The 23,543-nt window shown below is 33.8% G+C and overlaps 4 protein-coding genes and 1 pseudogene across 5 annotated transcripts; all 5 read left to right on the top strand.

Moving 5' to 3' along the window:
• Positions 1–195: 195 nt before the first annotated feature.
• LOC111317110 (RNA-binding (RRM/RBD/RNP motifs) family protein) lies at positions 196–4,975 on the top strand. Of its 2 annotated transcripts, none has more exons than XM_089753496.1 (14): positions 196–308; positions 489–639; positions 733–822; positions 1,509–1,574; positions 1,680–1,745; positions 1,850–1,935; positions 2,305–2,350; positions 2,493–2,547; positions 2,826–2,906; positions 3,104–3,235; positions 3,317–3,444; positions 3,525–3,629; positions 4,346–4,480; positions 4,675–4,975. In XM_089753496.1, the coding sequence occupies exons 2-14, from the start codon at positions 622–624 to the stop codon at positions 4,738–4,740; spliced, it is 1,074 nt and encodes a 357-aa protein (XP_089609622.1). In that variant the 5' UTR covers positions 196–308; positions 489–621; the 3' UTR covers positions 4,741–4,975. The 2 variants fall into 2 exon arrangements, with proteins under 2 accessions (XP_089609622.1, XP_089609623.1); XM_089753497.1 differs by having other exon boundaries at positions 4,678–4,975.
• Positions 4,976–7,544: 2,569 nt separating this feature from the next.
• LOC111316205 (glutamate receptor 3.2-like) lies at positions 7,545–11,409 on the top strand. Its single transcript, XM_089753932.1, has 6 exons — positions 7,545–8,143; positions 9,058–9,210; positions 9,325–9,914; positions 10,016–10,319; positions 10,496–10,887; positions 11,038–11,409. Exons 1-6 carry the CDS (start codon positions 7,861–7,863, stop codon positions 11,404–11,406), a joined length of 2,091 nt encoding a protein of 696 aa, XP_089610058.1. The 5' UTR covers positions 7,545–7,860; the 3' UTR covers positions 11,407–11,409.
• A 701-nt stretch (positions 11,410–12,110) lies between these two features.
• On the top strand, positions 12,111–15,664 carry LOC149512020 (uncharacterized; annotated as a pseudogene).
• LOC149512021 (uncharacterized) lies at positions 13,448–17,466 on the top strand. Its single transcript, XM_089753471.1, has 7 exons — positions 13,448–13,569; positions 14,382–14,553; positions 14,669–14,735; positions 14,859–14,959; positions 15,115–15,169; positions 16,558–16,651; positions 17,388–17,466. The coding sequence occupies exons 1-7, from the start codon at positions 13,448–13,450 to the stop codon at positions 17,464–17,466; spliced, it is 690 nt and encodes a 229-aa protein (XP_089609597.1).
• A 2,137-nt stretch (positions 17,467–19,603) lies between these two features.
• On the top strand, positions 19,604–20,696 carry LOC111317112 (uncharacterized). Its single transcript, XM_022919463.2, has 2 exons — positions 19,604–20,230; positions 20,317–20,696. The coding sequence occupies exons 1-2, from the start codon at positions 19,792–19,794 to the stop codon at positions 20,394–20,396; spliced, it is 519 nt and encodes a 172-aa protein (XP_022775198.1). The 5' UTR covers positions 19,604–19,791; the 3' UTR covers positions 20,397–20,696.
• Positions 20,697–23,543: the final 2,847 nt, after the last annotated feature.

Consider the following 23,543-nt stretch of genomic DNA (forward strand, 5'->3'; position numbering starts at 1 on the left):
AAAAGTTTCATACTTGCACAACCAGCTTGGGCAATAATGGAGCCCATTATTAAGCCAATTTCCTTAATTCTGGGCCCATTTTCGTTTAGCTTAGTTCTGTGCTGGACTTAAATCTGGCCCATGATAGTCAGCAAACATCCAAAATTTAGTCCAAGTCGGCTACAAAAGGAAAAGAACGGGGCCACTCCCCAAATTACGATACCGTCTAACGACTCAAGCCGCAGGATCGAGCGAGGGGAGGGAGCGAGCGAGAGAGAGAGAGGAAGAGAGATCTTCTTCTGCAAATTTTAGGGTTTTGGATTGGTCAGGTCAGTGAGCGCCAGAAAAAAGTTAAAACCACAACTTTTTTTTATAGTTCTTGTCAATTACTACTACAATTGATCAGCTGTTTTTAAAATAAACTTTTTTTTTTCAAAAAAAATGGTGAATTTGATTTCGTATTTGGTGATGATTGTGTGTGAGAAAGAGCGTGTGCTTATTGTGTGCAGGAAGAGGAGGAGAAAGAGGAAGAGACAGAGTGTGAGAGATTTATTAAGAGAGGATTTGTGAGAGCTTTTATTTTGAGTGTGTTAGAGATTTCAACGACTTTCATTTCTCAGCTCAAATTCTCCGATTTTCTCCATGGACCGGAAGCTTGTGGTTAGTTTTCTGTTCTTGATTTGGTGAAAGATTGGGTTTTTATTTCTGGGTTTTTTGTGATTTTGTTGAATTTGATGAATTCTCTTTTCCTAGGTTTTGGGAATCCCGTGGGAGGTGGATACTGAAGGTTTGAGGGAATATATGAGTAAATATGGTGATTTGGAGGATTGTATTGTGATGAAGGTTACCCTTTTTTCTCATTTATTTTATTTATAGATTCAATAATCTTTCATGGATATCTCTTTACGTTTTAGCTTAGGATTGCTTTATATATGGAAAAAAAACTTGTAATATCCTTCCCTTAACTGGCATGTTTTAGTATTTTGCTGTTATTTTAAATATTTTTCGTTTCGTTAGTTTGAAGATATAATTTTACTGGGCATTGCTCTGGATGTTGCGAGCTGAGAAAGATCTAAAATAATGTGGCAGTATGTGCTTTGTGTGTTAGCACGTTATTCTTGAGGCTTGGACTAAACTCTGCTGCAGCATCATTTTTGATGCCGAGGTTTATTTTCTAAGGTGCTTGAGGGGTCACTAGGTTTTTGAAATCTTGATGCTAGAAATAGGGTCGTATTTAATATCTGAAATTGCATGTTTATGTTAATTATATGTTCCAATTGGTGGTCGCTGATGTATCAGAGAGGTACATACTATAATTATTATACCATTCACTCTATAAGTATAGTCCAAGCTGTAGCATGAACCTTTTTTTAGTTTTATTCTCTAAAAGTTTGTTTATCACATCTTGTATAGGTTACAAGCTTGAGAACTACTAAATTTTGTGGATACTTCCCTTTCTTTTTCTTTACTTTCTTCCTTTATTTTTTGTGGTTTTCATTGGTTATTGATGTGTTTTTTCTATTATCTAGGAGCGATCCACAGGCCGATCTCGTGGTTTTGGTTATGTAACATTTGCATCAGCTGATGATGCTAAGGTAACCATTGGCCTTCTCTCTCTTTCTCCCTCTCTTTTTTTCATGCTTTCCCTTACCTTTAAACCATGTGATAACAAATTATGCTATGTGTGTCATTTTCTACAGAATGTACTATCAACTGAGCATTTTCTTGGGGAGAGAATGCTGGAAGTTAAAATAGCTACTCCAAAGGTTTAATTATATAAACTTTAATAGATATCTTTTTTTGAAAAATTTTATCAGTTTACTAGTCCTTTTATATTCATTGCCAATAACATTTTTATCATACTTGACAGGAGGAGATGAGAGCACCTGTAAAGAAAGTAACCAGGATATTTGTGGCCAGGATTCCACTATCAGTGGAAGAATCAACCTTTCGGAGGTAATTAAGTGCAATATATGAATCATGGTAGTGCCTTTTTACTATTTGCACTTTATTCTTTGAACTTGATTTGTCAACTCTACTCAATAAACCACTTTTTTGTTGGTTTGAGCTGACTAATCATGTTCAAAGGGTAATGAACAAATAATGAGTTTCGGAGGTAATTAAGTGCAATATATGAATCATGGTAGTGCTTTTTTACTATTTGCACTTTATTCTTTGAACTTGATTTGTCAACTCTACTCAATAAACCACTTTTTTGTTGGTTTGAGCTGACTAATCATGTTCAAAGGGTAATGAACAAATAATGAGTTGATTTGTCAGCTATGTGAGGAATTAACATAACAATCAATATGTTCTTCTTCACAGTCATTTTGAGGAGTATGGTGAGATAACAGATTTATACATGCCGAAGGTACTCCCTTGCTCTCTCTCTCTCTCTCCCCACACACACACACACACATATTTGTTCATGTGTCTGTGTTCTGCTTATGGTTGCATGTAGTACCTTTCTTGCTAGAATTTTCTTAGATGATTATTAAGAATGAGTTTTGCAGGATCAATTCTCAAAAGCTCACCGTGGAATTGGCTTTATAACTTTTGCTAGTGCAGGTCAGTTTATCCTGCTCCTGGCTTAGTACCTTTCAGTTAATTTTCTGCATCAATTGGTTTGCATGCTTGCATTTGACCTTTGGGTTATTTTATTTGGTTGTTTATGAGATAACAGTGCTACAAGTTATATTCTTATCTGTTTTTCCAATTGAAATTCCAAGTTTTGCAGTTAAGAATCATCTCTTACTTGTTCGAATTTAGTTATATACTGGTTCTCTTCCTCCACTTCTGTTATGTCTCACTGTGAGAAGAAGGTTAACACTTATTCACTTTAACAGATTCGGTGGAGAATCTGATGGCTGACACTCATGAACTGGGAGGTTCTACGGTAGTAGTTGACCGAGCAACACCCAAGGCAAGTTGCATCACTGCCAGTGTTTTTTTCTTTTTTGGCCTTAACAATTACCTGTTTTACCTCCCTAGAGTTTTAATTTGATCTTTTAATGCTGGACAAACCACAATTTAGTTTTCATTTTGTATTTTCCCGGTAATTTCACCTATATACTCAAAATATGTGGGGTTAATGTCTCTAATTTGATATTATGTTAACAGGAAGATGACTTCAAACCAATAGGCAGAATGTCACAGGGGGGATATGGTGCATATAATGCTTACATTTCTGCTGCCACTAGATATGCTGCACTTGGTGCTCCTACCTTGTATGACCATCCTGGTCCAATGTATGGAAGTAAGTTCCTTCTCTAGCACAGACTTTGATTTATGGAATTATCATTTGTTCATGTTGTCATTTTTTTCTATGTTGAACTAGGAGGAGAATCCAGCCGAGGGATGGGCAAAAAGATATTTGTTGGTAGGCTCCCTCAGGAGGCTACTGCTGATGATCTTCGCCAGTATTTTGGTAGATTTGGTCGTATAATAGATGTTTATGTTCCTAAGGTAAGGTGATGAAATATCATTCACAAATGAGAGATGAATTGAAGGCAGCTTATAAGGGTTTGGATGCTCCTTTAATGTAGGACCCCAAGAGATCTGGCCACAGAGGTTTTGGTTTTGTAACTTTTGCCGAAGATGGAGTTGCAGACAGAGTATCTCGTAGGTCTCATGAGATCTGTGGACAACAGGTACATGGAAACAAGTTCTTATCTTGCCTCATAATTTTTCTTCATATTCATGAGTGTTTGTGCATGATAGCATGTTAAACAAGCCAAGTTCTTGGATGATATGTTTATTTATACATAGCCAAAATAGCCTTTTTTCTGGTTATGGAAATTAACTCTAGTTCTTAGGTTATGCTCTGAAATTTTTAGGATTCAATTATGATTTACTGCAATGGCAAAAAAAAATTATGATCCACTGCAAGGGCCAAAATGAGCATTATGATTTACTGCATTGAATCGATTGGAAAACTTTTTATCTTTACTGCTGTGAATCAATGCTGTAACTCCATTTTCACTGAGGTTATCATGGAGTGTATTTAATCCCAAAAACATGGTTATGACCAGTTGCAAGAAATCTTTTGCAAGGCATTAACTTTTAAAAGATCTCAGCAAACCAAGAGAGAAAGATAACAATCTCACTTAAAGAAAAAAGATTTTGAGATCAACTTGCAATAACTAAATTTGAAATGGTTAAGTCATTTTAATTAGTCCTATCTAGTTCATGATTTTTCCTAGGTATGAAGGCAAGGTGTGCATTTATAGGCAAGCCTGCTCCTCTGCACTTATTTGTGTCCCTCTATTTAAGTTATTATTTCAAATTTCTATTCTTTGCGCATTTTATAGAATGCAATCAAAATGCCATAAGTTGTGTTGATTTAAACTCTTATCTTGCTATCCAGGTGGCAATAGATTCAGCAACACCTGTTGATGATGCTGGCCCTAGTTTCATGATGAACCCTACTGGGCCATTTAGAGGCTTTGGTGGTCCAATGCGCCCCTTTGGTAGAATGTATGGAGGCCTGCCTTTTGATGATGTGAGTATATATGTTTATACATTTTTTTTTTGGAAATAACAACCTAAACAATTAACTTGGGTCTTAGGTGCAGTTTCAAACAAAGAAGATAAATGAACTAATTCTGAAATTAACCAAATTCTTAGGAGGGAAAATCATGTATATTCAGAAACAGAGTTCATTAAGTCCTTATGTATTATGCATTTTGTGTTTAGCAGTGGGGTTACCCAATTGGGAGTGCAAGGCCATCGAGAGCAGACTGGCGATACCGACCATACTAAAAACTGGCCATTGTATTGCTCTGGAGATCTTGCTGGGATGTCAATTGTTGAACTTCTTAAATTATCTAGATTATTGCCTGATGTCATTGTCAGTATTTTTATCTTGATTATAAATCATGTCATATGGAGCGTTACTTTTCAGTTTGTGTAATAAATATTCCAGTTGACGTCTCACTAATTATTGTATCTGAACACTGCAAGGTATCAGTTTTAACCGAACTTTTTCATTCCCCAATTTTGAAACCTACTCAGTGGCATATATTGTTGATGTTAAGTTCCAATTAGTAGGCATAGATGCTATGAGTTACCGTATTGTTGACATGAGCCCTGTTAAATGTGAAGCTTGTGTTCTTGTGTTTGATACTCCAAAGACCAAAGGAATGTGGACGAACTATGCTTTAAACGTTTTTAATGGCAGTCTCTGTCAAAGACTAGGAATGACAACTCAGATTTCGACAAGGATAGAAAAAATAGTAAATAAAAAGAAGATTCACGTTCAAGCAAAACCAAATGCATAAGACAACAAAAAAGCACCCAAAAGACGGTACAATGAATATTGAAAGAACGTTGAGCAATGAACAATAAGAAAAAGGCGGCTTGCCTGCGGGAGGGTTCCCATCGGAATGGAGTTAGCATTTTATATATTGAGTTTGAAGATAGATATTCAAGGTTAGATATATAACACATTGTTCATACTTTGCCTTTTTCTTTCTTTTTTTTTAATGTTTATTCTTTATAATAGAAGAAATCAAATCTCTTGCATTTAATTCAATATATATGATCTCTGTTTGTTCAGTTCATTTCCCTAAATTAGTTCCTTGCTATTCACAGATGTATATGGGATTGTATATTTGTATTGGAGTTATTTTGTGTGTGTGAGTGTGTGTGTGTGTGTGGAGAGGACTTAATGCTTCCCAAGCTTTTGAAGCTTGGACCTTGAAAGCTACCCTGTGTTATTAAAGCTTGGAAGAGCTTATTGGAAGAGAGGAGGTGTTTTGTTGTAGGCTTAAGAGATCGCAGAAGATCGATGGAGACAGAGTCAACGGGATGTTCGTGAAAACTCTGGGACTTAAGATGATAGTGAAACAATATTTTTACACCTATAAAAGTCATCATAAAGACTTATAGACTTGGTTATTTGCGAAATGCTAAAACAATCTATACACCAAGTACTATATTTTTAGACCAATTATCATCTCCACTGGAGAAGAGGTTGGAAGCGGATAATATTTTATTTTATTTTATAGTAGCAACAGATGATCACCACAGTAAACATGAACGTGCGTCAAAGATATTTCTTCCCAAGATAATACGGTGGGACTTCAAAATATGAAAATACTGCCACATGGCCATTTGGAATCTCCATGATTGGTGCAGGTGTAGCAGTATTGTTTACTTCAAGTTCAAGTGATTGGCTTATAATGTCTCCTGTCCACTATCCAATTGGGGAATCTGTTCAATTTGCTGTCTCTCTTACCTTCCTTTACTCTATTCAAAACAACTGTAACCTGGAAGTGCTTTCCTTTGACAGAAGAAAAACCAAATTTCTTGCTTGTCTTTATTTAAACCAAGAAACAAGGCCTTGAAAGTTGAAAAGTCTGGTTTTTCTTTTCCTTTTGGTGAAACAATGACTGCAACTTTGTATCCAAAGCCTTCAGGCAGTTTGAAATTTATGAAGCTGTCATTTTACTAATGTAAGCATTTATTTACACCGGTGGAGTATATGAAATCTGCTATATTTTGTAGAAAGTAGGAACTGAATTCAGAGTATCACACAAGAAATATTATATACTTACCGCATAACTTCGGAAACCTAACAATCTAAAATATAATACGTAATATAATATGAATATGATATAAAAATAAAATATAAAAATAATATAATTTAAAATTTTAATATTAATTATATATAAATTTAATAAAATTTTAAAAAAATTATTTTATATTTTTATGTCAATATGATACAATAATTATTATATAAAATATAATTTAAATACATAAATTTTAATATTTTATATAAAATAATACACAAATTATCATATTTAGCTTCAGCCAAAATAGGAACGGGAAATGTCAACTTCCATTATTTTTGAAGACTTATGACATATATATCATTTACTTTAAGAAAGACTAAAAAAGAAAGTGAAGCAACATATAATCAAATTCTGGCATTTGCTTTCCCAAGAGAACTTCTTGAATGGATTGTTGACGATCACCACGTCTTTTAGCTAAGAAGATGGCTCATCTTTGGGCTCTCTTTCGAGCGGCGTCCATCATGTCGTGGACTTTCCTCTCTGATCTCTTAGCTTCGTGCCACATCCTTGAGAAGAGAATCGGAGTATCGAAACCCTAACCCCAAAGAGAGATCGATGGATGGAATAGAAGCGAAAGAGGAAGAAAATTAACAACAATTATCAGGATTTCTTGTGTTAGTCTAATTGTTTTTGTGTAAAGTTTTGTTTGGAAGAGACAGTGCTATTACTCGCAAAACCTGTTTTGCACAAAGCCGTTTTGTTTAAACGGATAAATGGCCTTTATATTAATCAAAACAGGCCATTTTGAGATTTGGGCTCATAGGCCTTTTCTTAGTCACGAAAATTTTATCTCTTGCGAAGGCCTTTTTCTTTAGTTCTATGGGAAAGCCTTTTTTTTTTTTTTTTTGAAAGAGCCTTTTCTTCTTTTATATATACTCAACTTTTTTTTTTTTTTTTTGTAGCAGTAGATCTTTTCAATAATATGATGCGCATTACGTATTATTATGATAATTTTTTTTTTTTTTTTTACGTATAAAGCATATATTGCATGTTTTCCAGAGCACTGCAGGCAGGGCATGGTGACCTGTTGCTACAATATATACATAAATTTATATAGTAAAACTAACTCCTACTCAACCTGACATTTTCTTCAAAAGGAAATAATAATATACACGTTCGCTATCATTATTTACTTGATTTTTTTGAGGCTATGATCCCGCGAAGAAAGTTCGTTGTTGACTTAAAAATGAAAAAAGTGGATTCCGGGATGAGTTTTTTTTTTTTTTTCAAATACCTAATAGTTAACAGAGGCAAGTCAGTGAATAAGAGAAAATCTTAAGCGACCTGGAGCCGGCCGGGCGGAGGCATGAAGAAATGGCTAAGAATTTTGTCTATTCTCTGTGCCACTCCTTTGCTGTTGTTATCGTCGTTAGATTGCACTGAGGGAAGAGATGAAGACAGTAAATTCTTTGGTTCTGTCAGTGGACTCCTACATCGCGGTTCCAGTGCTCAATCTAACGGAGGAAAGAAAGTTGCCAAGAAGATGGGCGAGGACGGACAGGTGGTTTGCAGCATAAGTATCGGTCCTGATCAGATGGTTTTAATGTTCCAACGTTTGCACGAGAATTCTACTCTGGAGGAACGGGCAGGTATGGATATGTTTCGTTTTTAGTGCAAGGAATAACTATCAGAACTTTAATATTTCTATCATCATCTAAATACTGTAGGAAAAAGAATATGATAATGGTAAAAACCCAACCAGTGATAAGTGTGAGGTGAAGCATGGATAAAAATTTTGAGGTACAATCTTGCAGCTCTAGCTTAAATAAGAAAAGTGTCAAAAGTCCAAATATTTCAAAGGAGCTTTAGTTGAACCAGAAATCAAATCAATTACAGAGTTTCAAAATTTAAATACGGAGAGGAAAGAAAATTATCTACTGGTGCCAGGAGGGAAAGGGTAGAATATTTTTAGTACACAGGAGGCTGCAATTGGGAATAGGAGAAAGGCTATAAGTATTAATTACAGACGGTAATTCAATTTATATTAGATGAGTTTTGATTTGATTCAATTTTTAATGATCGATTTTTTAATTAAATTTCGGATCGGATCGAATTTTAGGTAAATTCATTTTGATTTGATTTGATATATATAAAAAAATTTATTTATTTAATTATTTAATTATATATGTATATTTTATATTTATTTAATTTATTTATATTAAAAATAATATTTTATTAATTTTAGATCAAATCAAATCAAATCAAATACAATTTTATATAATGTCGTATCAGTTCAAGTCGGATTCAAATATTTAAAAAATTATCAAATCAGATCGGATTTAATTATTATAGATATAAAATCGAATGAGATTTTAAATGAGATTCGAAACAAATAAAAACTTACTTTGACTCAAATCCGTTATCATTTTAGTATTAATATTCGAATTCTTGATGTACTAAATGTCGCATCTTAAAGTTGTATCTGAGCTTAAGCTTTAGGTTCAAAATGGGTAGAATATTTGCTAAGCAATTTGTTACTCTTTACTGTTATTACCGTCATTAGATTGCAGTGAGGTAAGAATTAGAAGCTACGGAGAAGAGAAAGGCATTGAGAAGATTCATACACTGAGTTCTATACCCATAATCCCGGATGGACCTCAAATCCAATTAACCTACTACGATTGGCATGGGAATATTACTCCAACAAACCTAAATGGTACTTTTCTTTCTTATAAGTTATTCATCATTCCAACTTCAATTTTGGAAGCGGCTTGATATCTGCCCATTAAACATGATTTAAGTTATTCAATTATTTATTATTTAAATGCAGACTATTGTTTAACCATCAACAATTGGAATCACGATGCCTTGACCATTTTTTGCACAATATCAAGTTATGAAGCTACATTGACAGCTAAAATGGGCGCCTGGAAAACGAGAACAACGATACATTGTGGTCTATGTAAACTATCTCAAGTAATACCAGAAACAGTTTCTTCATCGACGTACATGACTCATTATATATACAAAACCATTCAGGAAATTGTTAAACTGATTAGCTTCTACCAGCGGGGAAAATCTTCTTCCACTTACAAAATTAGTGGATTGGACATCGTTTCACTTGATTTAACAAGTCACCTAAGGCAGGGTATCAGTGGGCATTTTCAAATGACTGCCACTTTATCATTTTCAACGTCTCTGCAGCGTTTTAGAGTTTTAACGGTCGCAGTATTGGTAAGATCAACTTTCAGGATGTTAGCGAGCGTAAGTCATGACCAGAACCACAAGGAACCACATTTGAAAGGATTGTCCATCGATGTTTTTAAAGCAGCTGTTGCAGTTCTGCCCAACCGCTTCACTTACAAACTGGTCCCGTTTCATGGCACTTGTGATCAATTGGTGGAGAAAGTTGCTCTCAAGGTTAGTTTCGTCCTCTTTCCAGCTTTTCTTATTTTTAGTCCTGAAAAGAAAAGATAATCTTTGAACGTAGGACTGATGAGATTTTGTATGTGGTAGTGAAGACATTTCATGCAGCTCTCGGTGGAATAGTAATTACAGCAGAAAGGTCTCATCATGTAGAATTCTCGCAGCCCTATGCTGAACTTCAATTGGTGATGGTGGTAAAGAAAAAAACCAATGAATTGAAGGATATTTTGTGGTTCATGAGCCCCTTTACTCGAGAAATGTGGCTTATAATGTCAGCTATGACTATCTTCACTGGTTTTGCTATCTGCTTAATTGAACATAGAGACCGCAACGAAATGCCTTCTAGACAAGTTGGAGCTGTCATCTGCTTCCCTGTAGCTTTCCTGCTCAACGAGCACAGTAAGAATATGATCATACATACTTATCTGCATCAGCTTCATAAATAACTAATCGAGCATATTATACTTGAAGTTGGAAGTTGGAACTCTAATAAAATAGTACAATGACATCATTAATATTCAATTATTTATACCAATCAATAGCAGTTGCTAAAGAGTAAAATCTTTGATTTGCAGGACCCAGGACCATATTGTCCATTTATGTGCTTGTTTCATGGCTGATCCTGATCCTGATTGTCACAACGACCTTTACTGCAATCCTTAGTTCTATAGTAACAAGTTCGCAAGCTGAGCCATCTGACATAAACGTTGATTCTCTCAAGAAGACAAATGCTGCTATCGCTAGTGATGGGAATCCTTTCACCGTCTCATATTTAGTAAAAAGTTTGGGATTCAAGCGGAAGAATATAAGAAACATCACCTCAGATGATGACTGTGCAAAAGCTTTATCAAGCGGAAAGATAAAGGCTGCATTCTTATTAACACCTGACGCCAAAGTTTTCCTTGCAAAATACTGTACGGCCTTTACAAAGTCGGGACCAGACTACAATCTAGGCAATTTTGGATTTGTAATCTCCACCATGCCTTCAGTTCATTTTAACAGTACTGCTTTTATAGTTGGCCTTTCTTGGTCATCGTCCAAGCTGTCAGGTGGTTTACTTTTGGCTTTTGGGTTATAAGAATACCATTAATTTTGTTATTCACCTTGCGAATTATAGGTGTTTCCAAGGGGTTCAGCACTGGCTTCAGACATGTCAGAGGCGATTCTTAATCTTAAAGAGGCAGGGGAATTGCAGCAAATGGAGGAAGATATGCTCTCCTTTTCAATTTGTTCAAGTTCAACATCCGATGAGACTGTTTCCCGAAGAATCGGACCTGGTCCCTTTACAGGTTTGTTCATTCTCTCGGGAGGTGCTTCAGCAAGTGCATTGTTAATTACGGTCATTCGCCTATTGAAAAGACGTTGGAAAAGGTGCATTCAGAGATTGTTAATGGGTAGGGGACTTTTTGTGTGGTTGACAATTCTCCTCTCGCATAATCAGACTACAAATGAGCTCCAACTTACAGGAATAAGTTCCAATTATTAAATATGTATAACTGGACAAATCTTGGTATATATATTATCATGTGGATTAAGTCATTAAATTGAAGGCGAACATATGTAAGCCTGTCAGTTAATTGCCAACATCATTTAATCCTGGTAATAAAGTTACAACTGGCAATGAATAGGAACTCCCCAACACTTTTGTATGGATATCTCACAAATTCAATTAAAAGACAAATGGCACAAAATTAAACCTTAAGTTGGCTAAGTTCGTATGGATGCTTATTTTTCCACACAAGTCACAACATAACCCGTAGGCCCGTAACCCTAAATAATTTCTACTAGGTTTCCAAGTAACGTTCCTAAATAAAATTTTTGTGGACAGAACACGCCAGGAAAGTCTTAAGGTCTTTATTAAAAATGAGAAAATTTAGTTTCCCAGCTTTGCTACCACTCAAACGAATTGAGATTCAATTTGGACAACAGGAAATTTTCAACTAATTAGAGGCAAGCAGGATGAGATGAGTAGCATCTTTGCCAAGCATTTTTCTTTTCTTTTGCTATTATTACCGTCATCAAATTGTAATGGAATAAGAGATGGAGAAGATCAGAAAGCTACCCAGAATAAATCTATGATGCTTTATCCCAGAGATGCACACCAAATCTTTTTAAGATTCCACCTTTCGCATGAGAAAGTTAGTCCATAGATCTCGATGGTACATACTATATATAGTTTTCAAAGTAGTATGTGCAGAATGAATGTGTGATTAGCGCAACAAATCTTACAAAATGAATTTGTTTAATAATATTGCAGATTATTATCAAAATTATGTTGCCACCAAATGCCTAACTTCACAAATTTTACCAATCATTGTACGGTCACGATTTTTAAAACTGCGTTTACTGCAGAAAGAAATGAGTTGACCAGGAAAACCAAGGCGACCGTACTTTGTGCTCTGCCTGCAAAAGCTAAAGCAACAATGGAAAACGAATCTTCAACAAGTTACTTGTCTCGTCATTTGCTTGAAATTACTTGCGATATTGCTAGTCTAACCGGCAGTTCCCAGTGGATAAAGCCTGGAAAGAAATGTCTACAAGGAGTCGGGCAGAGTAAGTGATTTAGACATCGTCACTTTCAACTTGAATAGCAGCCATCCAACGCAAAATGTTGGTGGGATTATTCAAATGGCAGCTACTTTATCGTTTTCGACATCCCGGTCAGTTCACTATTTTAAAGAGTTAAGCATCGCCGTACCAGTAAGATGGATTTCCTGGCAGTTTGTGAACGTAAGTCATGACGAAAACCACAATGAAACACAAATAACAGGGTTTTGGATTGATATTTATAAAGCAGCTACTGAAATGACGGAAATCAATACCAATTATAAATTGGTTCGGTTTAACGGTTCCAGTGATCAATTGCTGAAGGAAATTGCCGGCAAGGTTAGTTTGTTTCCTTATCTGTTCTCTTTTCCAGTTGCTTATTTTTAGTCCTAACTCTTCATCAATTGACTGATTGAAATGTGATGAATTGAAGACGTTTGATGCAGCAGTTGGCTTAACAGTAATTACAGAAGAAGGGTGCCAGCTTGTAGAATTCTTATATCCCTATTTTGAAGTAGGGCCGATCCTAGTGATGAAGAAAAATCTAGAATTGAACCAAGTTTTTTCGTTCATGATCCCTTTCAACAACGAGATGTGGCTTACTATGGCAACTATGACGGTCTTCACTGCTTTTGCTATTTTGTTAGTTGAACGAAGAACAACTGGTAATGCATCCGGTGGTTTGCCTTCTAGTCAAGTTGGAGTTATCTTCTGTTCTCTTTTGCAACTCTCTTCTTAGGAGGACATAGTAAGATATAGTATAATCAAGTTTGGTTATTTTTAAATTTACGCATTCCACCTTGTTCTTGAGCACTTAGTTTTTGCAATTGCCAATCTTGGCAATATCAAGAAAGGGAATACTTCAAGAATGAAGGAACGCTAATCAGTTATTAAGAAAGGGAGCAACTTAACTTATTTTGTTCTGGCCCCATGGTTACTCCTGATCCTGATCGTCAACCTATACAGCAAGTTTTACTTCCATGATAACAAGCTCAGAGACTGAGTCATCTTTCTTAGATATAGAAAATCTCAAGAAAACAAATGGTATCATCGGTTGTGATGAAGATTCTGTTATCTTCCGGCATTTAGTGGAGGTCATTGGGTTCCAAAGAAAGTGTTGGGATCACCACAGCTCTGATACCATTTGTTGAGGAACACCACAGCTCTGATACCATTTGTTGGGCTAAAAGCCTCCAATCCAATCACACCAGCGGAAGCGAAATCAAACAATAAATCAAACACACAAGAGATAACAATTTAACGTGGTTCGATCCAACTGACCTACATCCACGGATGAGAAACAAGATCCACTAGTTGTAGAGAATTACAAACATACATCATATCATCAATCTCACTCAACAATCAATACTCATAAGACACTCTCAATCTCTTCTAGTCCTATAAAGTATTCTCTACCCAAACAAACACAAACCCTTGTGCACCCTTTCAACATAACCAAACACATACCCATATGCTCCCATACATCATACCTATGTGGACCCTCTCAGTCTCCTCTAGTCCACTCACAAACAAAAATACACACCCATAAGACGTAGAGCCCCAATACTCCTATGGGGTGTCTATCCCACAAAACCCTACAATTCTCTTACATCTTTTTCTCATACCTAACCCTGTAGAGACTTCACCTATTTATAACCATATAAACTTGCCCATTAAGAATCTTTCTCCTCTTAGAATTCTTCTCCTGTAAGTCAAACTTGCCTATTAAGAATCTCGTTCCTTTTAGAATTCTTCTCTTGCAAGTCAAACTTACCTATTAAGAATCCTCTTTCTCTTGGAATTCTTCTTTTGCAAGTCTTCTTGTCCATCAAGCAATATCTGACAAATCCCAAACAAATCTCTAACAAATCTCAAACAAATCTCTTATGGGATTTGAGTCAATATTTCCAACAGAAAGAATATCAAGCACATTGCTCAATCTTCAATTGATGATTATGAAAAGGCTCTATCAAGTGAAAATATAAAGGCTGCATTCATTCTGACACCTTATGCCAACGTTTTTCTTGCAAAATACTGCAAAGATTTCAGAGCATGGAACCCAATCCATAATCTACGTGGTTCTGCAGTTGGAATATGAACGATGCTCTTTAGTTCCTTTACTGGTTTTAGTTAATTAACCTTGATAATTGTTGTTCAAGCTTTTGGGCATGTCTTTTAACCATTTTTGTGTTGAATTATAGGTTTTTCCACGGGATTCTCCTTTTGTTTCAGAGATGTCAGAGGCCATGTTCCAAGTAATAGAGAGGTGTAAATTTAAGCAAATGCAGAAAGAGATGCCATCATTTTCAGATTGATCGAGTTCAACAATTGATGGCTCCATAAAACGAAGAATAGGGCCAGGGCCTTTCTCAGGTTTTTTTACTTTATCAGGCGGGGCATCTGCAATTGCAATGTTGATCAGAGTTGTTCGTCTGATGAAAAGACGTTGGGAGAGACTTATTCAGGGAATGTTGATGGGTAGAGGACTTTGGGTATGGCTGACAACTTTGTTTTCTCTAAACCAGAGGAGAAATGAACTTCAACTATCAAGGATAAGTTCCACTCCCCGAACACAACTCAGCAGCTCCTAGCATACCATCCCTTTGTTCATTTCTGTAAAAGAAAAACATGATTGCTCTTGGAGCAGAAAGTTTGCTTAAACTCATCATTGATTGCTGTCTTAAATCAAGCAATGAATAAGCGTGAAAAAATTAAGACAATGAAATAATTATAAGAATTCAGAGATTCAAAGCTATTTAACTTTGCATATTTGTCAATATTAAGTCTCTGTATTATCAGTTAATGTTTATATCAGAAAATTTTAAAAAAGAAAAAGAAAAAAGAAAGAATAAATCTAGTAATTTGCTAAAGCATGATATGATATCATTGAAACAAACAAATATATAGCACTAGATTTCTTCAAAAAAAAAAGTATTACCCCATTGGGTTCCGCCGACCAAATATAATAAGAAAGAGGCATTGGACATTGATGACCCCTTCACGAGTGGAACAATCATATATAATCTACTTGCCATGTCTTGCATGTAATAATATCAACAAGATGACCATACGATGTTAATATTAATCCAAAATCATGATATATATTTGGTGGCAGCCAATGGCAGCCGCCCTAAATGATGTTGTTTGCCAAAACCATTTAATCCTAAAACAAGATCAGGCCCGGTAGAAATTACTCAATTTCTTATTAGGGATATTTCTAGATACTTTAATAAGCTATAGTAATACAGTAGTTATCTTTAATTTAATCGATTTATATAATTATTTTTAAAATGTAACTTAAATCTAATATATTTTTATTTAAATTTTATTACCTATAATTTTTTTTATTTTCAAATTCTAACTTTTTTTGTAAAAATATATATGATATAGTAGTACTCGTAAGAAATCTCCTTTTTATCTATGATTTTTATTCAAAATTTTGTCATAAACCATTTATAGGGTATATTACTCAAGTACCCTATCTTTTTAATAATGGGAATGGCCTCTAAACGTGAGATATAACTAGTATTTCTACCAATTTTGTTTCATATTTCTTGTGAACTAATCACCAAAACAAACCTATCAACACAATTTCAATCTGTAATCTACCTTCTTACATTCGAGTTCACAATTTATTAACATTTTCATTAAGGTTTTAACAAAATTGGGATTTGAAATCTCTCTACTATGAATGTCGATTGTTTAATTATTAAATTTCTTATAAACATTTTTTTATTAAAATCTGGCACTCTATCAAAAGATTACACTATTATTAACAAAAACATCCCTTTCTTATGATTATATATATATTTTCTCTCGAGCTTTATATTAATAGTATTTACTTTTTTATGCATAACATTATTAATATTCATGATTGATCCTGGATGTTGTGAACCTTGTTAAAACAAACCATCCTTTTTAATTTGGAAAAAATGAATGTGCCTCTGAATTTAGGCATTGTGTTTCCATTAATTATTCTCCTCTGAAATTCCGTTGTTTCATCCCATTAAACAAATTTGAGTGCCGGCAATCACTCTGCAAGCAATTTAAGACTTTGTTTGGATGCTACTGCACTTCTGGTGAGGTGCAGGTAACAACCAAAGAGTCATAGTAAAATCCATATGCCTGGATGATGAGGTTTCTTTTATCGCATCATATCCTCAATTTTCCATTAGAGCTTTGAGGTATGGTGACAATTTAATTGTTTATCACAGTTATATTTTTCAATATTATCCATATTTTTTTATGCTTGATATATGGTGCACTAGGTTTCTATATTTTTTATTTTTTATTTAAAATCTTTAAATAATTTTATTAATTTAATATAATAAATAAATTTTATTATAATAAATTAATAAATAAATAAACATGTTCATAATTAAATAATTAATTAAAATAAATAACTAGATAAAAAATAAAGTAGATAAATATTATTAATTTTTAATTTAACGTAAGTAAATAATTTCAATCTAATGACATTAAAGACATTAACTATAAAAATTATTATATTCAAATTTTAAATAAATTTATTATATCAAATTTTTAACGTGATATCTTTAATAGTAATTTTTTTCTCTTATCAATTTACATCATCGTCATCTTTACCTTTATATTTAAATACATATTTTATAATTAAATTTAATTTTATCACTATAATAATTAATTTTATCTCTATTATTTTTTCTAATCTTATCGAAATTAAAAAGTAAAAAGAATTCATATTGCCAAGTTGCCACTAAACTATCCATTGGCATAACTGACAGCCACTGAACCTCTTCTATCACATTCAAACATGATATTTAATGTTAAAAAAAAAAAAGCGATTGCTTATTCATTTATTATAATCTATAATAATAAGTGTGTGATAAGCAAGAACATGAAGAGAAAGTTGACAATGTTTTGTACATTAATTGTTGATAGGCTAAAGCATTGGCGAGTGGCACAGCTCGGAATTATTGATAGTGGGGTCGGGGTGGGAACCTTAGAGTTTAAGTCATAGGATAATAAGGCTCGTTGTGACCTGCTGCAACCACCTAATTAAAAGAAAAGAAAAATTGGGTCCCTTGTTTGTCTTCTTCCTGAAAATCATTACAATGATGTCAATTTGATGTGATTTGTCAAAGCCTCCGTTCTTGAAATTGCTTCAACTCATTTTGGTCTCTCTTTCTGTCTAATATATTTATCTTCGTTTAATTATCAAATTATCAATTTTAATTTTCACGTTGAACAATGAAAATACATGCATAACATGTATAATCTAATTGCAATAGTATTTCATTTACAATTTTTATTATAATAATTTTATAATTATTTAATTATAATAAAAAATTAAATAAAATTTTTTATTTATAAATATGATATTCATATAAAATTTTGATGGATTATACACAGTTTTAAATTATAATTAATTAACTATAATGTAATGATTATAAATTACATATTTTTATCTAATTAATGTACATGATTCATCGTCCGTTATATATATGTTAATTTAAAATCTAAAAAAAAAATCCAGTTCTTGTTTTTAAATTACGTATATCCCATTAAATAAATCTGAAAAAAAATTGCAAAGAATATCTCCCAAATTGTTTTTTTCTAACGAGGAAGCAAGACTTCCATTATTCATTATGATGGTTTCACAGCAAATTAATTTCTCCGAAATTTTTAGTCTTTGATTACTTAAGTGGATTGACCCCTGCGAGATGGGTATCGTTTTCTAAAAATTTGTCGATACGTCTTAAAATTAGATTAGACTTGGAGAAAAAAGAAAAAAGAAAGAAAGAAAGAAAGATCAATGGTTTAGTCTTGAAACTTTGGGTGGATTTCCTGGAAGTCTCTTTGAATTTTGTATTTTTGACTTTTGATCAATTTCGTTTTCATACAGAACGCTCCATTCAAATGCCTGCTTAAACAATAGAACAATGAATTTAGAAATTCCAAGTCAATATGAAACCTTAAGCAAATGCCAGCCAGCCAGCCAGCCAGGCTGCCCTTCTTCAGAAGGCAAGAGGAATGAAAAACCGTTTTTTTTTTTGTCGACTCTTTCCCATTCTATTGACCATTGAATCTTGAACAAGAAAAAATGGTAAAAACTTGAAGTAATTTTAAGTTCTGTCGTGGGAATAAAAAACTTTTTACTTTTCCATATTATACGAAGTTGAAGTTTCTTTGTATACCACACTGTAATTGTCACATGGACAAAGGGAACTTCTTACAGAGATTCAGCTAGAAATTTCAGAAGGGCTGACCATCATAAGTCATTGTATGATTTAATTCTAGTAATGATTCATAAAATCAATGAAAATTAATGTAAAGGGACTGCAGAAAATTGGTGTTGAGCTCTCAGCTACTAAAGGATACAGATATCTGAACAAAATAAAGTAATGGAGTTAGATATCTGCCAGGCAAAAAAAACAAACAAACAAGTAAGTAGAGGTCTGAGTCTTCCATTTAATTGAAAGAGACCAAAAAAATAAAATAAAAAAAAAATCTCTCCCCTGTTATCTAGAAGCTTTAGGTGAAGGCCAATCATGCAGAGGTCGACCCATTACAGAATAACGTGCTTGTGACTTGAAGTTTTTTAAATTCATTAATTTTTCTACATCAACCAAACCACAATAAATGGTATTCGAGTAGGGCTTGCTATCCACTCTAATAGATGTTAATTTGAAGTTAGATATCTGATCAATCTTAACAATTAAAAAAAAATCAAAAATCAAATGATAAATTAATAATATAATAAATAATAATGTCTATTTTATTAATTTAAAAAATTTTGAGCTTTATTTTATACATAAAAAATTACAACTTGAAAATAAAAAAATTATAGGTATTAAGATTGTAACTCTAAATTTATTGAATATTATTTTTTAAGATTAGTTATATAAATTAATTGAATTAAATTATAAATTTTTTAATTTTTGTAATATTATATATAGATTATAGATATAAGATATAAGATAACAATGTCTAGTATTATATATTATGGTAAGACAATAATCAATTTTTTTTTTTTGGTTAATGTAGAGCTTGCTTCAATCTTATATTATATAAGCAGGCAAAGATAAATTACTATTACAAATCTTCTAAGAAACACTTAACCCTTCTTTAAAAACAACTAAATTCATGGTCATCTTGACTTAGACCAGCCAATCCCAAGGCACTCAGCCTCATCCCTGACCCACAACCCCACCACCTCACCACCTTATAACCTATCTCCCATCAACCTCCACCTTCACTTCTTAAAAAAAATCCCTAAAACACAACGGCCATAGAGCTCCCCACCCCGGAGGGCGAGGTCCTCCAGGACCTCCTCGTGGCAGCTATGTCCATGCTCCATCCTGATGACAAGCCACCAACCCCACCTCTTCCCTTGCCACCGCCGCAAGAAAATGTACAATCACTAGAACCACCACAGCCGCCTCCTCTGCTTCCGCTTTATAAGCAGCGATCGTGGTCACCAGATATTTTCCGTGATGAGGCATGGCTTAAAAGGAAGGGAAACAACAAGAAAAGGAGAAGCAAGAGCGTGACAGACGAAGACCTTGATGAACTCAAGGCTTGTATTGAGTTGGGGTTCGGGTTTGACTCCCCTGAGGTCGATCAACGTTTGTCTGATACTTTGCCTGCTCTTGGTCTTTATTATGCTGTTAACAAGAACTACAACGACACCGTTTCCAAATCTGCTTCGTCTCCTTCAGTTGCATCGGATTGTGATAGTATTTCGTCCCCTACTGGCAGCCCCCTCACCATCTTTGGCCCTGGTAAATAATAAATTGATCAGATGATTACTATTTTTTTTGTAATTTCTTTTTCTTCTGTTTTTATTTATTTTTTGTGATTGGTGAAGGTGACAATCCACAGATGGTGAAGACAAGGCTGAGGCAATGGGCACAGGTGGTTGCTTGCTCTGTGAGGCAAAGCTCGTGATGAGGATGATGGTCGATGGATGTGTCCCATGATATGATCATTTCAGGGTTTCTGGGTTAACTACTGAGAAATCAAAACAAAACCCAGATTTGTTAGCAATGTAACCAAACATCAACAAAAACAACTTGTTTGATATGATTCCTCTCACCCACCGACTTTGGTTTGGTTAGAAATTAAAGAAAAAGCACTGTGAAATATCCCCATGTTAAATGGAACAAGAAAAAACAAAACAAAAACAGCCGCTACTAGCTAGATTGACTCGCTTTTGCGTTGCGATAACAGCTTGATTTTTGTTTTTGATTCTGGTTTTTTTTACCGTACATAATTTTACGTTGTTTAAGGTTCGCAGTTAGTTTCTGTCTGAACTATGCTGTGAAAAAGGTCCAATGATTTTGCTGCTGATTTTCATTTTTTAAAAAATTTTTTTACACATTTCTTCGACCTTAGTAACGGTTTTCTCTGTCTTAATAATGGTACGGCAAAGAGGGTTTTTCTATTTTTTGATGTAGAATCCTTCTTCTTGACGGAATACAGCTTGCTTTCATTCATGGGCAGACCAAATAATCATTTTCTTTCGCGCAACGAAAGGCAGTTTGGAGTAAAAAAGTTTTATGCTTATTCCTTAATGCCAGACAGAATTAAGACTTTTTGTCAATTAATTTGCACTTTGCATGTTCTCATCATCTGCTACACGATTGAGGCTTTGAGATCAGATATTGATTCCTCCCCAAATTCTTATTCGAGAAATTTTACAAAATTTATGAAAATTTTTTATATGGACTCTTTGATATGAACTGAGAAATGGGCTATTTGAACTCACTTCTTGGTTGATGGTGTAGTTACAAGAGAAGGCAGGGTGGCGAAAATGAGATTTGCCCTTTGCCAAAAAAGGAAAAGGAGTCAAAAGGCGATCTATGAATTAATAATTAATCCTATTTTATAATTAGTTATGGTTTTTTAAGGGCATTTTCTTTGTTAGTTAAGGATCTTGGACACTAAATATGTTTTCAATTTTTTTTGTTATAAAGGAAACAGTAATCTGAAATATAAGAATGGATTGTAGATGTTAAAATTCAAATCCAATATTACTTTTTAAATTCAAATAATAATTTTATCAGATATCATAATAATTATATAAATAAATTGATTTAAAACTGCAGGTTCAAAATGTATTATTCTCTCTTTAGCTGTATAAGCAGAATGCATTAATGGAGTAACGAATTTCTGGCCTAAAAGAAAGTGACGAGTACCTGATTACCAAAACTATAAAGCATAACTAGCTTTCTGTTAATACCTAAGAATCCATTTTGAGTGTGAAAAATCTGCCAAATTACTTTTTGGAGATTTAAACCATGTGCGAAACGAGTAGCATTTGATGGCAAATATACCTCATCAGTACTATACTTATGGATGAGCTTGCTTGCTTCCATCAATCCCCTCCTATATGCCCCACTCCAACATGGCTGATCACCAGAAGTGCGATTCAGCTCGGATTGGCGTCAAAGAAGCACCGCTAAGACAGGTCTACATCCAAGCATCGATGCCAGACAATGGTTCAGGACAAAACATGATACTTGGTGCTGACTGCTCTATCCAACATAACAGCAATTAAGTGCCTCGCACTAGTATTTTATTGCGGTCATGTTTCACATTGGATGAAGAAAAGTTTCAGACACATTGGTCCATCAGGAACATGATGGATCCTGTCCTCATTTCTATTCCTATTCCAATGGGCTCTCTGGACTGCCCCAAAAAAACGAAACCCCGTTTTGATAAACCCCAATGAATGAGTGGGTTCAACAGTACATGTTTGGATTACAGTGAGTTGTCCTAATTTAAAAAAAAAAAAAAAAAAACCTTCATGTCCTACTTGAAATAACTGGTTTTTGCAATAGCTGATGCTAGTTGTGCAGATTAAGTGGAAAATCTTGTTTCATTACATGATTGAGAAATACCTCATATAATTACCCAAATCAAATGTTTTCTAGAAATATGATATTTAAATTCTACTACTACTTGCAACACTATAAAAAAAAGGGCAAAAAATAACAGGCTACCCATGTACTGAATGAAAGGATCATTTTGTACTCAGTATGTTCATTATTCAACCGTCAGAATATTCTTTGGGTTCAAGAAGTTTTAAACCAGACAGAATGTAAGTTGTGCAGAATAAAAAAAAGAATAATCACAATTTAAATGTAAATGGCATTGACAAGTAACTGAAATTAATGTTGTCCTTCATTAATTGTCTCTGCTTCTCGAAAAGAAGCCTTTAGTTGACTGCTACTACCGACCAGTTCATCACTTGCATACATACATTTATAATAGGAAGTCTTATAGAATTGCACGGAAACCTGAAAGACGAATTTCAATGGATAAAGACGTGTGTATGGCTACGTATATATAGTTTAAACTTCCGTAGAAACTCCTAAAGATGTATAGCTGGCTTCAACTTGGTTGAAGAAGACAAAAGGAAAACAAGGGAAAAGAAGATGAGAGAAACAAAAGCAAAACATAAATTCTACATTTTGCAGTCACGATTGGTCCACGTACAGACTTTATATGAAAAGCCTCTTTCGTTTCATTTATTTATTGGTTTCAGAAAACGCCTTTCTTTTATTTCAGTGTGGAATAGCCGAAAACAGCCTTTGAAAGTCAAGCCCCTAGTTTTCTGTTTTTAAGCATAGGATTTTATTATTTTCCTTGAAAATTGAAGGGTTCATTAATGTGATTAAATTTATCTGAACAAGACCTTGAACATCAAAGCCACTTATCAAATTAAGATTAAAGGAAATAGAGAAAATTCCTAATTATAATCAAATAAAATCTTGGAATTATTAGTATATTTCTCAAAGTTATGTAATATTCGATAAGAAATTCCACATCTCTCTTATCATTTTTAAAACTTTTGTTTTTAAAAAAATTGAGATAAATAAATTATTTAATTTTTTAAATTAAAATAAAATATATCATATTTAATAATTTAAAATAAATAATTATAAATTATATATTAAAAATAATTTTAATAAATAATCACTAATAAAATTTAAATTTAAACCTTTTTATCAAAAAAATAAATTTTAATCAATTAAATCATTGACTTATTTTCCACTTTTAAAACGTTTCCAACATCTATTAGTCGAAGTT

The sequence above is a fragment of the Durio zibethinus genome, chromosome 24 (assembly GCF_047325235.1).
Source record: "Durio zibethinus cultivar Kanyao isolate XHJ-2024 chromosome 24, ASM4732523v1, whole genome shotgun sequence".
NCBI lineage: Eukaryota > Viridiplantae > Streptophyta > Magnoliopsida > Malvales > Malvaceae > Durio > Durio zibethinus.

Bases quoted from the DNA above. Each gene is read 5' to 3' on its own strand.
- LOC111317110 (XM_089753496.1), top strand. The intron at 1,936-2,304 runs GTAATTAAGTGC...TCTTCTTCACAG, and splicing joins GAAGAATCAACCTTTCGGAG to TCATTTTGAGGAGTATGGTG. The intron at 2,548-2,825 runs GTCAGTTTATCC...TCACTTTAACAG, and splicing joins TATAACTTTTGCTAGTGCAG to ATTCGGTGGAGAATCTGATG.
- LOC111316205 (XM_089753932.1), top strand. From the start codon at position 7,861: ATGAAGAAATGGCTAAGAATTTTGTCTATTCTCTGTGCCACTCCTTTG. The intron at 8,144-9,057 runs GTATGGATATGT...TACCGTCATTAG, and splicing joins TACTCTGGAGGAACGGGCAG to ATTGCAGTGAGGTAAGAATT. The intron at 10,320-10,495 runs GTAAGAATATGA...TTTGATTTGCAG, and splicing joins TTTCCTGCTCAACGAGCACA to GACCCAGGACCATATTGTCC.
- LOC149512021 (XM_089753471.1), top strand. From the start codon at position 13,448: ATGATAACAAGCTCAGAGACTGAGTCATCTTTCTTAGATATAGAAAAT. The intron at 15,170-16,557 runs GTGAAAAAATTA...GGTGAGGTGCAG, and splicing joins AAATCAAGCAATGAATAAGC to GTAACAACCAAAGAGTCATA. The intron at 16,652-17,387 runs GTATGGTGACAA...AATTGTTGATAG, and splicing joins TTTTCCATTAGAGCTTTGAG to GCTAAAGCATTGGCGAGTGG.
- LOC111317112 (XM_022919463.2), top strand. From the start codon at position 19,792: ATGTCCATGCTCCATCCTGATGACAAGCCACCAACCCCACCTCTTCCC. The intron at 20,231-20,316 runs GTAAATAATAAA...TGATTGGTGAAG, and splicing joins CCTCACCATCTTTGGCCCTG to GTGACAATCCACAGATGGTG.